Genomic DNA, 14612 nt, shown 5'->3' with positions numbered 1-14612 from the left:
ATCCCTCGCCGTGTCTGCCTGGGATGCAGCGGCTCAAGGGTGGCTAGGCAGATAGGCAGAGGGGGCTGTAGACATTATTTATTTTTTAACCTATGTTCTCCCGGCCACCGTATACTGCAGCTGACGGGAAGTGTATCCCCTCTGTCTGTTCCCAGCGGTGGCACTTGTAACTGCTTCTTTATTTAACTGTTTATAGAAAATAAACAGTTAATTGAAGAAGCACTTACAAGTGCCACCGGAGAACAGACGAGAGACGCTGCCTGGCAGCAGCAGCATGCAGCCGGGGAGACCACACAGCCGGAGGAGGGAGCCCGAGAAGGGACCAGGGAGTTATGGAGGGAGCAAGACGAAGACCTGCTCATGCTGAAAGCAGGTAAGTATATACCGCTTCTACAGCCTTATGAGGCTGTACGCCATCTGAGAATGGCATACAGTAACACCATCAAATTCCGAAAATACATAATTTTCGTAATTTAATCAATATCCCAATTTCTACATCCCCATACCAAAGTATGGGAGTGTGTAAATTAACGCAGACGCACTTAACCAGGAGATATCAGTGATATCTCCTGTGTTAAGTGTGTTAATGAATACTAAAAAACGGTAATTAACAAAAAATGTCCTTAAAACCGTTAATGTAGTGTTAATGAATAGGCCCCTATATTACTTATCATTTAGTAAAAGCTTTTAATCAAAGCATCACTCAAACAATGTAGTACCTATAGCTCAACAGAATGATCTATATTATTTTCACACTAATCAAAAGTTTGTTCCCATAGATCTTATCTTCTATTATAACCACTATATTATTAATATTATATAGTGTTTGTAACTGAATCATCTACTTCTCGTTCTCTACCTGTAGCCAATGTCATCCCAGCCCCGGTCCTGCTGGTGGAATCTCTGCATGCTGCGCATGTTTTCCGCGCAGTCCTGGAAGGAGGCACAAGGCCTAGATGGCTCATAGGTGTGGTGGATATAGACGTTGGGCAGAGGTAGCTGCAGGAGAGTGGGGGTCCCATTGTATGGCTTGGCCTCCCACATGCATCGAGGGATCACTGCGGGACGCTCTGTAAAGCAAATCAGGGCCACAAATAGTTGATACAATAGAACTGTAACATGGTTTATTTTAAACTCAACATAAGCCTTATCAAAAAAATAGTGGGAAAGAATGTTTTTGAATCTTAAAGATCCTCTTTTGTCCCAGTCTTTATCTTCCTCTCCATCTAGGTCACATACATACATATATGCCACCAGTGTTAACGAAACACAGTCATAAAAATTAAATATTGAGTATTGTAGCTAATGATTCATTGTTTTAAATGTTTATTTCTTCTGACTAAAAAATTGATAATGTCCTTCATTATATACATTTTAATTTGACCAAAAAATGATTTAAGTCCAGACTAGCAATTATTAAACAATTTTCTTAGAAAGAGCTACAAAGCCTCCTTCAATTTTTAGAAATATATTTTTATCTTAAATGAAATAGTTAAAAGAAGATTATTTTTCCCTTAAGCTTTTTGCCACAAAAATACAATTACATGAAGACGGCATAAAGGTGTTTGGCAATTAAATAATTTTAATTTGTTGGTGAAACACGTCAATGCACCTCAGGTTAATGAATCGCACCAAGGACTTCATTATCCTTTTTGGGAGGTTAGTGTACATGGCAGTGGGCACCACAGTGATGTGTGGTCAGGTGAGGCAGAGACTTTCCTGTCATGCTTAGATATACTCCAAAGTTTTGACTATGAAAATGATAAGAAAAAAATGAAAAAAAAGTATTATAAATATCTTCTTTGTATTGTTCTAATAATTTTTATAGTCAAAACTCTGGAGTAAAAATGTCATGGCAGGTGAGGCTCTGCCTCCTCTGTGTACCTTTTCCACACATCCCTGATCAAAACACACACCAGATTTCCAGCACTGTATACTGCTGCACCTTTGTATAATGCCCACATGAACCATCGGGTTCATATATGTACCTGTAAATCTGGTTCTGAAACTAGCCAGTGCCTCCCCAGCCGTTTACCTTACAGCACATCACTGGTGGGTGGAAGCTAAACATCTATTACATATACCTGCTTCTAAAGGGGCCTATCCATTTAACGACATGAAAGTCTGAACGTCCAGCGTTTAGACTTTCATGTGGCTGAGGTGCGAGCACCGCACTGAAAGACGTTCACTGAACGTCTTCAGTGCAGGAGCCCAACCTCCCTATCTATTAACATGTGGAACCTGACGATCGTCGTCAGTTTGACCAGCATGTTCGATAGATAGTCAGGGTCGGCAAGGACCCAACATGCACGCACATCGCTGGTCCTTGCCGGCTAACCACTAGCAGACTTTCTGCACGTTCTGACCAAAACCTCCTGGTTTTGGTTGCATCGTGCAGAAAGTCGGCAAATGGATAGGCCCCATAAGACAGCAAACTACTCTTGCTATGGTGAGCTTGTTTACTAATAGACTAACGGGATGCAATCGGGAAACCGGCTGACGTGATCCCGACAGCCGGCTTCCCGACTGCTTTATCCCAGCGTGAGTTAAATGACAGGCGTCTATATCTAGACGCCTGTCATTTTTCCGACGCCGGGAGACAGGCGCCCGCCATCCCGATCGTAGAGATGCCGGGCGCCGCGAGCGGACAGCTCCGAGGGGGAGGGTTAGGTTTAGGGCACCTGGGGGGGACTAGGGTTAGGCACCCCCCGGGAGGGGACTTAGGCTAGGGGGAGGGAGGGTTAGGGTTAGGCACCCCCGGGGGGGGACTTAGGGTTAGGCACCCCCCGGGGGGTTTAGGCAGCGGGAAATGGGGAGGTTAGGGTTAGGCACCCCTAAGGAGGGTTAGGGGGGTTAGGTTAGGTTAGTCTTTACTTACCTCAGGACGATCGGGATTTCCAGTGCTGTCGGGCTGCCGCTGCGGCCGGCGGTATTTCATTCTGATTCCAGACTAACTACTGCTGTCTCCGCTAATACCAAAGGGACACGCTGTTCCATTCTAGATTATTTTTAATGGCTTTATTCACTTTCTATTACAATAGGGACTTTTTGTTTCGAAACTGAAGGTGTTTAATCTCTCTCTGCTGTATACTTACACCAGAGAAACGTGCTGTACTATCAGACTTTTCTTTTTCTGTTATACCCCTAATTCTGGAACATCAGTGTATTTCACTAGTTGTAGGATCTGGTTTGGGAACTGATCATTTCTACCAGCTTGTTGTCTTGTAATTATTTACATGCCTTTATTGGCAAATAAAGTTGCATAATTTCTATATGGAGCTATTCTAATAATGTATTGTTATTTTTTTAATGTTAAATTTTTTTTATTGATATAATAATTAGTATAATAAATGTGTCTACTTTTATCTTGCACTGGTTTCTATTTATTTTCATTGCTCTATGATATCCCGCAATGCCTCTGTCTGGATACAGTTGTACAGATATGCATGCTATACAGATTTTATATACTGTGCTTTTTTACACAGTGTGTACTATACCGAGATATTGCTGCTGGAACTCCTTGGCCGTTGCAGCAGCAGCAGTGGTGTGCAGCTCTGTATCTGTGAGGTGATGAAGTCCACAGCTTGCAGCATATTTCCTGTACCAATCCAATCCTCTGCGGATCTCCTCTTCTAACTGGCCTTCCTCTAGCAGAGCTTGGAAGTCCTGCCTCCTGTATGAACTCATTGTTGGTTTCCCCCAGTAGTATGACTGAAGCAGAGAACTCATATTCTGGGTCCGATTTGCAATCCTATCCAACAGCAAAGTGCCATCCAGTGCACCATTAATGTAGGCCAATGTCAGGTAATTTCTGGAAGGGGAGTCTTGTAGCTGGAAGTGTTTGGGAGAGGAGATGGAATCCCAGCACCCATCAGTGATATATAGTGGTGTTTCCATGGAGGCTCCAGGACCAGCAAACCCCAATCCTAATAACATTGCAAGGGTGGCTGGGTGAGTGCTATCACTGCCTGGTTCTAGGCTTGACCTCTGCTGGTCAGAAGAGCTAGGGTTTTGTGGACAAGGATCTTTTCCCTCAGCACCTTGTGGCTTCTGCTCCACATTCTTAGGTACACTTTCTGCATGCGTCCCATCACAGTTAGCTTTCCATCCACTGAGCATGGCACCAAGGAGAGGTCTTAATGCCACAGTGCTGCCATCGGGGGCCAAGACAACTCCTTGTTCCTGCCACCCCATGTCTTCTGATCTCTGGACTTTGTGAGGCAGCAGAATACGGGTGAGAGCAGTTTGTTCATCAGTAAAATACTGAGGGGAGCTGAATGGTGGAGTGGCAGCAGAAAGGAGACTCTGAGCAAGATCCTGGGCAGAGGAGACTGGTACATTGGCCTCTAGATCCTGCACCAGACCAAGAAAGGTTTTCATATTCATGGCACAACCTAGAGAAGGGTTAATAGTTATATTGTAAATCAGACTGAGTTGAGAGAGACAAAAATGTTAGCAAAGTTTGTTTATGTGTGTAGACACATCCACTCACCTTGGCACACTTCACTATAAGTTGACATAAAACAGAGTTTAATATACACAATGACTAACCACACTACACTGTGAATAAAAAAATAAGTTGGATCACTTGTGTGAGGTGGAAATGGCCGTGCACCCTTCCTCACAGCAAGGAAAACCTCTAATAAACCACCCCGTCCACCCCTTCATACCAAATCAATAATCACAGTCCAAAAAAAACAAACAAACAATCTCCATCCTGGGCTGTGCTACAAAAGATAGGTGCGTCTAGTCCGTACTTTGAAATGTAAACCACAACTCCTCCCCATTGTCTTCTGCCATTTTGCCCCATAAATCCATGCTTCTCTAAGGGGTTCCAGGCACCTTGTGCAAATCAGGCTGGTTTAGTACTTTATAAATGACCACTGAGTATTTTCAACAAGCTTTGTGTTTGGCCAACCAAATGAGAATCCTGATTTCTCTGTGATGTTCATGCACAGCACTCAGAGGGCCTGATTCAGAGATGTACGCCAACCTGATGGTCACACGATTGACATGCGGCAGCGTTTGGGAGGCGGATTGGGGCGTGGCTTGTCACCATCCCTGGAAACGGAGACGTGTCACCCGCATTTTTCAGGAGGGACAAGGCCAGGGTCTGCGTCGGTGGATGCAGATTTCCTGCCCTCGCAAGTGACCCGGACCCGTTCAGTCTGCGGTAAGCTTCAGCTGGCCAAAGGAGCAACCATCTCGACCGATGGCCGCAATGGTTGTGATGGTTATCCCAGGCTGCGACTACGGTCGCAGCGTTGGGATCGCAAATGCAGCAAGAAGGTGTCCGTTTCCTACAGTCACCTCCCGCTGCACTAACATTTTACATGGATGGAATTGAATAGCCGCTTGTGTGCGACTCTGCAATTCTATCCATCCCTCAATCAGGCCCAGAGTTATTTGCAGCAGTTACTATCATTATTATCATTTAGGCCAATCGTATCTTTTGTTACATATGCAAATTAAGGTCTGATCAGCTTGTTATTTAGGCCAAGTTTTTCACCCGAATCATATCATACAGTGCATCCCTAATACATCATACAGTGGATCCCTAATACATCATACAGTGGATCCCTAATACATCATACAGTGCATCCCTAATACATCATACAGTGCATCCCTAATACATCATACAGTGCATCCCTAATACATCATACAGTGCATCCCTAATACATCATACAGTGCATCCCTAATACATCATACAGTGCATCCCTAATACATCATACAGTGCATCCCTAATACATCATACAGTGCATCCCTAATACATCATACAGTGCATCCCTAATACATCATACAGTGCATCCCTAATACATCATACAGTGCATCCCTAATACATCATACAGTGCATCCCTAATACATCATACAGTGCATCCCTAATACATCATACAGTGCATCCCTAATACATCATACAGTGCATTCCTAATGCATCATACAGTGCATCCCTAATACATCATACAGTGCATCCCTAATACATCATACAGTGCATCCCCTATATATCATACAGTGCGCATCCCTAATATATCATACAGCGCATCCCCTAATATATCATACAGTGCATCCCCTAATATATCATACAGTGCATCCCCTAATATATCATACAGTGCATCCCTAATACATCATACAGTGCATCCCTAATATATCATACAGTGCATCCCTAATATATCATACAGTGCATCCCCTAATACATCATACAGCGCATCCCCTAATACATCATACAGCGCATCCCTAATACATCATACAGTGCATCCCTAATACATCATACAGTGCATCCCTAATACATCATACAGTGCATCCCTAATACATCATACAGTGCATCCCTAATACATCATACAGTGCATCCCTAATACATCATGCAGGGCATCCCTAATTCATTGTCACAAACCGTGCTAGAGACCTCCGGCTGAGACCCCTGCATCTCCCCTTGCGCTTATGTCATCGCGACTTGCTGAGTCGCTGGCCGCCTCTGTCAGTGGAATCCAGAGTGGGGCCTATGCCTGAAGGTGGTTGCCTGTATCCCCGCTGTTTCCTAGGTGTCCCAGCCGCACTTCCATGCACTTCCTGCACTTCAGCGTGTCAGACCTCCGGATCATGGGCGCGGCCATCTTGGATCAAGTCAGGTGGTCCAGACCCATCCAGTCAGCAGCGCTCTCCTGTTGTTCTAGCCAATCACCATCCGACCAGGGATCTTAAAAGCCCTTCCCTGACTCTGTCTTATTGCCAGTACAATAGTCAACCTTTCCACAGCAAGACCTATGTTCCTGTGCTCCGCTGTTCCTGCTCCAGTTTGTTTGTTCCTAGTTCCTGTGTACTCCAGTCGGGAGTACTCCTGCTCCCAATCCAGCACACACCATCCCGGAGTCCTATTCAAAGTGCTTCACCCAATCCAGCACACTCCATCCCGGAGTCCTATTCAGAGTGCTTCACCCAATCCAGCACACTCCATCCCGAAGTCCTATTCAAAGTGCTTCACCCAATCCAGCACACTCCATCCCGGAGTCCTATTCAAAGTGGTTCACCCAATCCAGTATACTCCATCCCGGAGTCTGACTCAAGTTCATTTCCCAGTCCTGCATACTCCATCCAGGAGTCATATTCAATTAGCTACAGAAAAAAAAAGGGGGATTTTCCCTCCAGCACACTGCAGCAAAAACAAAAATACTTGAATCCTACATGATAATAGAAATTCAGAGCAACCTTGGGGGCCCCACGCCCAAACGCTCACCCCAAAATAATTGTTGCTACCTAATAGTAGCACCCACTCAGGGTCATATAATTACAAATTAATGTACTGCATAATAACAGTACATGTATAAGCTGAGAGCAGACTCACCTAGAAGGTACCCCAGAAACCTCCTAATGGCACTATTCAGACCAACACATCCTCCCAATGCTGGCTCCTTTCATGCCTCACAGAACTGCAAACAAAAAGTATGGTGGTCGCTCACATCAACTTAATGACATTGCACAGGTGCTCGTAAAGGGTGGGGTTTACACTGAGCTACAGAAAAAAAAGGGGGATTTTCCCTCCAGCACACTGCAGCAAAAACAAAAATACTTGAATCCTACATGATAATAGAAATTCAGAGGTATTGGTTTACATACATTTGCAAATATATGAATAAGCGCTGGGCCAAACGTCAAGGCTCCTCTATACCAGCGTCCCTAACATTATGGGGTTCACGTCCGAGAGGCAGGGAACCCCAAAAGAATCCAGCCAAGGACCATCCCCAGGGCATCACACGAATAATGTGTGATGCCCTTATACATGTACTGTTATTATGCAGTACATTAATTTGTAATTATATGACCCAGAGTGGGTGCTACTATTAGGTAGCAACAATTATTTTGGGGTGAGCGTTTGGGCGTGGGGCCCCCAAGGTTGCTCTGGCTGGGCCTTTTTTCAGGGCATCACCACTTAATTCACATAGATATTTTTTTTATCACCTTTCTATTTGTTTGTCTATTATTTATGTCATTTTAACCCCTTACCATTAACACTTATTGATTTATCTTTACACAACTATACTTTACACTTCACTTTCACCCTTTTTTCCATTATTCGTGTGATGCCCTGGGGATGGTCCTTGGCTGGATTCTTTTGGGGTTCCCTGCGTCTTGGACGTGAACCCCATAATGTTAGGGATGCTGGTATAGAGGAGCCTTGACGTTTGGCCCAGCGCTTATTCATATATTTGCAAATGTATGTAAACCAATACCTCTGAATTTCTATTATCATGTAGGATTCAAGTATTTTTGTTTTTGCTGCAGTGTGCTGGAGGGAAAATCCCCCTTTTTTTTTCTGTAGCTCAGTGTAAACCCCACCCTTTATGAGCACCTGTGCAATGTCATTAAGTTGATGTGAGCGACCACCATACTTTTTGTCATATTCAATTACCCTCCAGTATTCAACGTAAGTTCTACAGCATTCAACCATACAGTTCTTCTCCACAGTACCCCCTGAACCTCAGAGACTTTTTACCTTTTGTTTTACAGTGTCTACAGTTGTGCATCCCTGCACTAAGGACTATATTTACCATCTCTCATTAGTTCTCATTTAACTGTATGCAACGGAATTATATTAAACCATCTAAATTGCAACTCTCTCCTGGTCCCTCTGTACAACAAACAGTTCGGGTCCATCCCTTCCAATACCTCGAGCCGTGACATACATCATACAGTGCATCCCTAATACATCATACAGTGCATCCCTAATACATCATACAGTGCATCCCTAATATAGGATATCCCTAATACATCATACAGTGCATCCCTAATACATCATACAGTGCATCCCTAATATAGGATATCCCTAATACATCATACAGTGCATCCCTAATACATCATACAGTGCATCCCTAATACATCATACAGTGCATCCCTAATATAGGATATCCCTAATACATCATACAGTGCATCCCTAATATAGGATATCCCTAATACATCATACAGTGCATCCCTAATACATCATACAGTGCATCCCTAATATAGGATATCCCTAATACATCATACAGTGCATCCCTAATACATCATACAGTGCATCCCTAATACATCATACAGTGCATCCCTAATACATCATACAGTGCATCCCTAATATAGGATATCCCTAATACATCATACAGTGCATCCCTAATACATCATACAAAATACCAATTACAAATGTGCGTCTGATGACATGTAGACGTGGTACCTGTAATATGTCCATGTGTGGTGAGATGTTACTTGTACAGGTTATCTGGTGCCTCCTGAGTGCTATCAGATGTGCAGTTATGTGTATGCTATCAGATGTGTATGCTATCAGATGTGTAGTTATGTGTATGCTATCAGATGTGCAGTTATGCGTAGGCTATCAGATGTGCAGTTATGCGTAGGCTATCAGATGTGCAGTTATGCGTAGGCTATCAGATGTGCAGTTATGCGTAGGCTATCAGATGTGCAGTTATGCGTAGGCTATCAGATGTGCAGTTATGCGTAGGCTATCAGATGTGCAGTTATGCGTAGGCTATCAGATGTGCAGTTATGCGTAGGCTATCAGATGTGCAGTTATGCGTAGGCTATCAGATGTGCAGTTATGCGTAGGCTATCAGATGTGCAGTTATGCGTAGGCTATCAGATGTGCAGTTATGCGTAGGCTATCAGATGTGCAGTTATGCGTAGGCTATCAGATGTGCAGTTATGCGTAGGCTATCAGATGTGCAGTTATGCGTAGGCTATCAGATGTGCAGTTATGCGTATGCTATCAGATGTGCAGTTATGCGTATGCTATCAGATGTGCAGTTATGTGTATGCTATCAGATGTGTATGCTATCAGATGTGTAGTTATGTGTATGCTATCAGATGTGTAGTTATGTGTATGCTATCAGATGTGTAGTTATGTGTATGCTATCAGATGTGTAGTTATGTGTATGCTATCAGATGTGCAGTTATGTGTATGCTATCAGATGTGCAGTTATGTGTATGCTATCAGATGTGCAGTTATGTGTATGCTATCAGATGTGCAGTTATGTGTATGCTAGTTCTCATATTTATGATGTGAATGCACGTTTGGTGTATTTTCATCTATAAACACAATGGAGGCAACTATTTGGCAGGCGTAACTTATATTCATATAAATGTAACATATTCTCAACAGTCACAATTATCAGACCCTGAGAGTGGATCGGCCTGTTGTTGGAGTTGTTGGAAAAATTTGAGTATTTTTGTTGCAATTTTGCTTTCTAAATTGTTGTGACACAGTCATTACAAGGATGAAAACTGAGAACTAATAGCCTTATGTATATTAGCTAGGCCCTCAAAATGGCTGCTTGCTTTGCGTGTTGGTAACGAGTGGAGAGAAGAAACTGGGAGGTAAACAGAATTTTTTACACAGTTAAACTCTGTGCCCATCACTTACCATTAAGAGGAGCGGCTGATAAACACCCAGGGAGTATGAGGAGGCAGATAATATGCCAGGCAGCAATATTTATGTCCACCTGCAGTGTGAGAGAAACATAGTACAATTAAAGTTTTTTACCTATACTGAACACAGAACCTCTGTGTCTGTATCACGCTCAGTTATTACACTGCACCTGAAGCAGCAAGTGATAGGCCACATACCCATCTGTTACATCAGTATCTCTGTCATCTAATTCTACATATTAAAATTGTAAACTGTTTCCACCTATTAAAAGAAATTTTGCACACAGTCGAGCGAGAACCATGTTGAACACATTTGAGGGCTGAACTCCCTCCCTGTGACTCACGTCTGCTTTCCAGATAAGAAGCAGTGTGTTACCCATCCCTTGCCCTTGTCTGAGTCCTATTGTACCTACAGTAGTTTGTCAGTTTAGTGCTTTGTGTTGTTCCTAGATATGTCACCTTACATTTACTGTACCTATGATGTCAGAGCCCCAATGCCAGTTCCGACGTTGCAGTCTCACGGACATCCGTGTCTCTTCTGCCCGTAGGAATCATCCCAGATTACCATCACCGTTGCTCACCGCTCAGTGACACAATCTGAGGAGGTGACAGCAAAATAGCAGAGCAGCTCTGCTATATTGGTTTCACCCCCACGGATGGTGTCACCCGGTGCGGCACGCACCACACGCACCTTCCTAGTGATGTAACTAATCTCAACTAGAGTCTTCAACTACCAGAGACTGATCCAGCCACTGCCTCCACTATATCCAGGCTCGAGGTGGTTTCCCAACCTGCTCTGCATTCTTACTCTCAGCTATTCAACAGTAGCTGCATAAGGAGGAGCTTTATTAAGCCGCCCATCTTCCTTCACTCTCTTACTACAGAGGCCAGCTCAAGGGTTCCTGATCCGGATCAACAAAACACTAGTGATGTGACATATGATATGTTACACTTCACTGTTACTTTGTTTGTATGTTTCTTGTATGGCAACTGAAACTATGTTGCACCTTAAAAATAAATAGTAGTAATAAATAAAGGCATATTGTGACTGTAAATACCAGGGTAACCATGGTTATGTGGGTATTATCATCCCACTGACAGGATGATAGCGAGGCTAGCATTATGCTGCTGAATTGTGGCCTGTTGGACTCCTCTCAGGAAATATCTCTCTATCCACTCTTCTCCTGTTGACCCTTCTTTGAGTCTCCAGCTGCTGTGGGGTCTCATTGTGCTTAACATGAGACATTCATCGCTCCATTGGAGCAGGTGATCCCTTACCTGAGTTGTCCCCTCTAGAATTCACATAAGTCTCTTACCATGTACCAGTGCTGCACCATATAGTCCCCTTTGACCCATGCTGTGCATTATTACTTGCTCCTCTCCTACTGTATATCAGTTTTCTCCAGGAACCTCTCTTCTCACACCTCTCTTGGGGGTCTATTTACTAAGCAGTGTTAGGAGACAGAGTGAAAAGTGATAAGGTGCCAGCCAATCAGCTCCCAATTGTAATTTTTCAAACACAGCCTGTGAGATGGCAGTTAGGAGCTGATTGGCTGGTACCTTATCACTCTTCACTCTGTCTCCTAACACTGTGAAGACAGGACAGTTGTTCTTTTCTTCCTCAACTGTCTTGTCTTCACTATAGAAGGGCTTTCCAAAACTAGTGTTATTATCACGTTCCTGGCAGATAGGATGCAGTCAGTCCAGGATTAGCACTGGCAGCGTAGAGGAGTCTAATGGACTCCCCTGTCTTTGCCAAGAACTGCCGCATCTCGCCACTAAATTTACTAAGCAACGGTGTTAGTGTCATTTAGAAGCCACTGTCAGTTTTCATGTCAAATTGACAGCATTTACTAAAGGTCGGTTTTGATGTCTAAACTGAATCGATAATCCCTGGTGGTTTCTAAATGACAATCCGCTGCGGTGTGTTCTATTTGATGGTGGTTTCTATTGAAATCACTGAGTTTTAGAAGGCATTCAATTGTAATTAATTTCAATTAGTGCGTGAAAACCCCTGTCAATTGATATTATCAATAAATAAGCTATCCACTTCCTCTTTAACTTTGAGGTTTGTGAAGAGATTCAGAGGATGGACAGAGAGTTATTGTTATAGAGAGCAGAGATTTGATAGTTGAGTGTGCTGAGTGTTTTTTTTGGTTGTTGTTTTTTACAAAAATGTCCTCAAGATTATAGAAAAATTTTTAATTATCACATTATGTAAATAAGTTGTTTAATCTTAATTTTGCATTTGTGTTAAAAAAAGATTTAGAATCAGATCTAAATAGCTCTTTTTTACTTAATTTGATAATTAAAAAAAATAAATTTTAGGAACATTTTTGCAATTAATATTAGTCAGCTAAGTGGTTAAATAGAACAAAGCATGCACAGATGACTATGCTCTGTGCAGACTTTGTTCTATTTAACTGGCTAATATTTATAGTATAGTGATCTGTGTAGTGCTTCTCCCAAAATCGCCTGCCACAGGCAGGTCTATTGTTTGAGCAGGTTTGGTGGTGGTTTTACTATGGGTTTCAAAACCCCTGCTTGATAAATCTGGGGTTTATTTTCTATTCTATTATTTTTATGGTCTAAAACATTTGATGGTGCTTTGATATTCAATTATGTTCTATTTTTTTATATTGACGGCGGTTTTATCCTTAGTAAATCTGCAGATAGCAATACCACTGCCAAAGCGCCAGGGTTTAGAACCCGCTGTTTGGTAAATTTAGCCTTTGGTCTGAGTTTCTTGGTATAGACAAAGGAATACACCCGTACCCTGGAAAGTGTCTTTTCAGGTACTAATTCAATAACAAAATACCACATCTGTGAAAGACTGGCATTGAGGCGGAACTGAAAGACCAGTTTGAGCTAAAACAAAAATGTGAGATGTGGAGCAAGGAATCTCCTTCTGCAGACACTGAGAACCCCATAACAAAATTTGACCGGTCATTCAATCCACTTTGCAGCCAGGGAAGGCCCAGAATAATGGGGTTGATGGTTTGAGGGATGACCAGGAAGCTTATCTCTTCTTGATGGAGAGCCACTATCTGCATAACAATGGAGTTGGTTTTGAGAGAGACATGGCTATTTTCCCATCAATGTCAGCAAGATACAAATACAGAGCTAGAGGCTCAGTAAAAAGTCTGAGACCAAAAAAGCCCTAATGAAATTCTCGTCTGCTCCAAAATCCAGATTTTATTTTCAAGGATGGAGAGTAACAAAGAGAACCCAAAACATCCCCCCCTGTACAATCTAGGTTCTAGGAAGGGACAGTTGGTGATCATGTGCCCAGGACTACCACAGATTATTCTTCAAACAGTTTTCATGTTCCTGACACAATTGAGAATGACCAATTAGCTTTGGTTCTTCCATAGAAAATTCAGGAGAAGGGAGACATTGGAATTTGGAAACCGGTTGCCACTGCAATTTGAAAACGGGGTGCCACCTAAAATGACATGCATTGGCTAGAGATCACTCCCTGAAACAAATATTTACTTTACTGCAGAATGAGGTGGGTAGTTCTCTAGAGGCCAATTCATGCTTAATTCATTCGATAAGACCCAGCAAGAAGGCAGCCATAGTTTCATTATTCCAAGATAGCTCCAAGTCTAAGGTACAAAACTGTGCTGCATACTGAGCCGTAGTGGAAGTTTCTTAGCAAAGTCATAAAAGACTAGTTGCAGCTATAGCCACTCTGCCTGATTCATTAAAGACATGTTTAAAATCATTCAGGAAACATAGTACAGTTGTGGAGCAGAAGATCATTAGATTCCCACAAGGGAGAGGTCCAGACTAGCGTCTGATCAGATAATAGGGAAATTATATATGCCACTTTGGCATTTACAGAACTAAAATTTCCTTGGAGTAGATCAAATCAAATCGAGTATTGGTTAAGGAACCCTGAACACTTCTTGGGATCTCCATCCTATCTATGGGGACTAAGAAGATTGGAACCACCTGATGCTGCAGACGGCGATGCTATAGGATAATTAGCCTGTTGAGATGTCTTATTGGCAGGTTACACAGCATCTAGGCGATGAGCCATATTGTGTAAATATTGCATCACTTGTTGTTGAGACACCTCCTGCTTACAACATGTGCAATTAAGTGTTAAAGCAGATAATGTTCCGGACTGATAAGAGGCTGTCAGAGCAGTATATGCGATGGCAGGGTTAATCGTGGATGGGCTTTGTTGCATCCCTTAGCTGCCC

At 42.9% G+C, this 14612-nt stretch overlaps 1 protein-coding gene across 6 annotated transcripts in view; it reads right to left on the bottom strand.

Moving 5' to 3' along the window:
- The window catches only part of PGLYRP2 (peptidoglycan recognition protein 2), a 50368-nt gene that overhangs the window by 13051 nt on the left and 22705 nt on the right, over positions 1-14612 (bottom strand). For 4 of the 6 annotated variants that reach the window (XM_088480352.1, XM_088480349.1, XM_088480347.1 and 1 more), the window contains 3 exons: positions 10397-10475; positions 3498-4394; positions 860-1070 (listed from right to left, as the gene is read on the bottom strand). In XM_088480352.1, coding sequence (XP_088336478.1) covers positions 860-1070; positions 3498-4394; positions 10397-10475 — 1187 coding nt within the window. Of the gene's footprint in view, positions 1-268; positions 1071-3497; positions 4395-10396; positions 10476-10876; positions 10900-14612 lie in introns of those variants that run through there. The other 2 variants (XM_088480350.1, XM_088480351.1) reach the window with 2 other exon arrangements.

This window comes from Taudactylus pleione, unplaced genomic scaffold, assembly GCF_031769625.1.
Source record: "Taudactylus pleione unplaced genomic scaffold, aTauple2 ptg000253l, whole genome shotgun sequence".
Lineage (NCBI taxonomy): Eukaryota > Metazoa > Chordata > Amphibia > Anura > Myobatrachidae > Taudactylus > Taudactylus pleione.
This window is presented reverse-complemented; position numbering and strand designations above follow the sequence as displayed.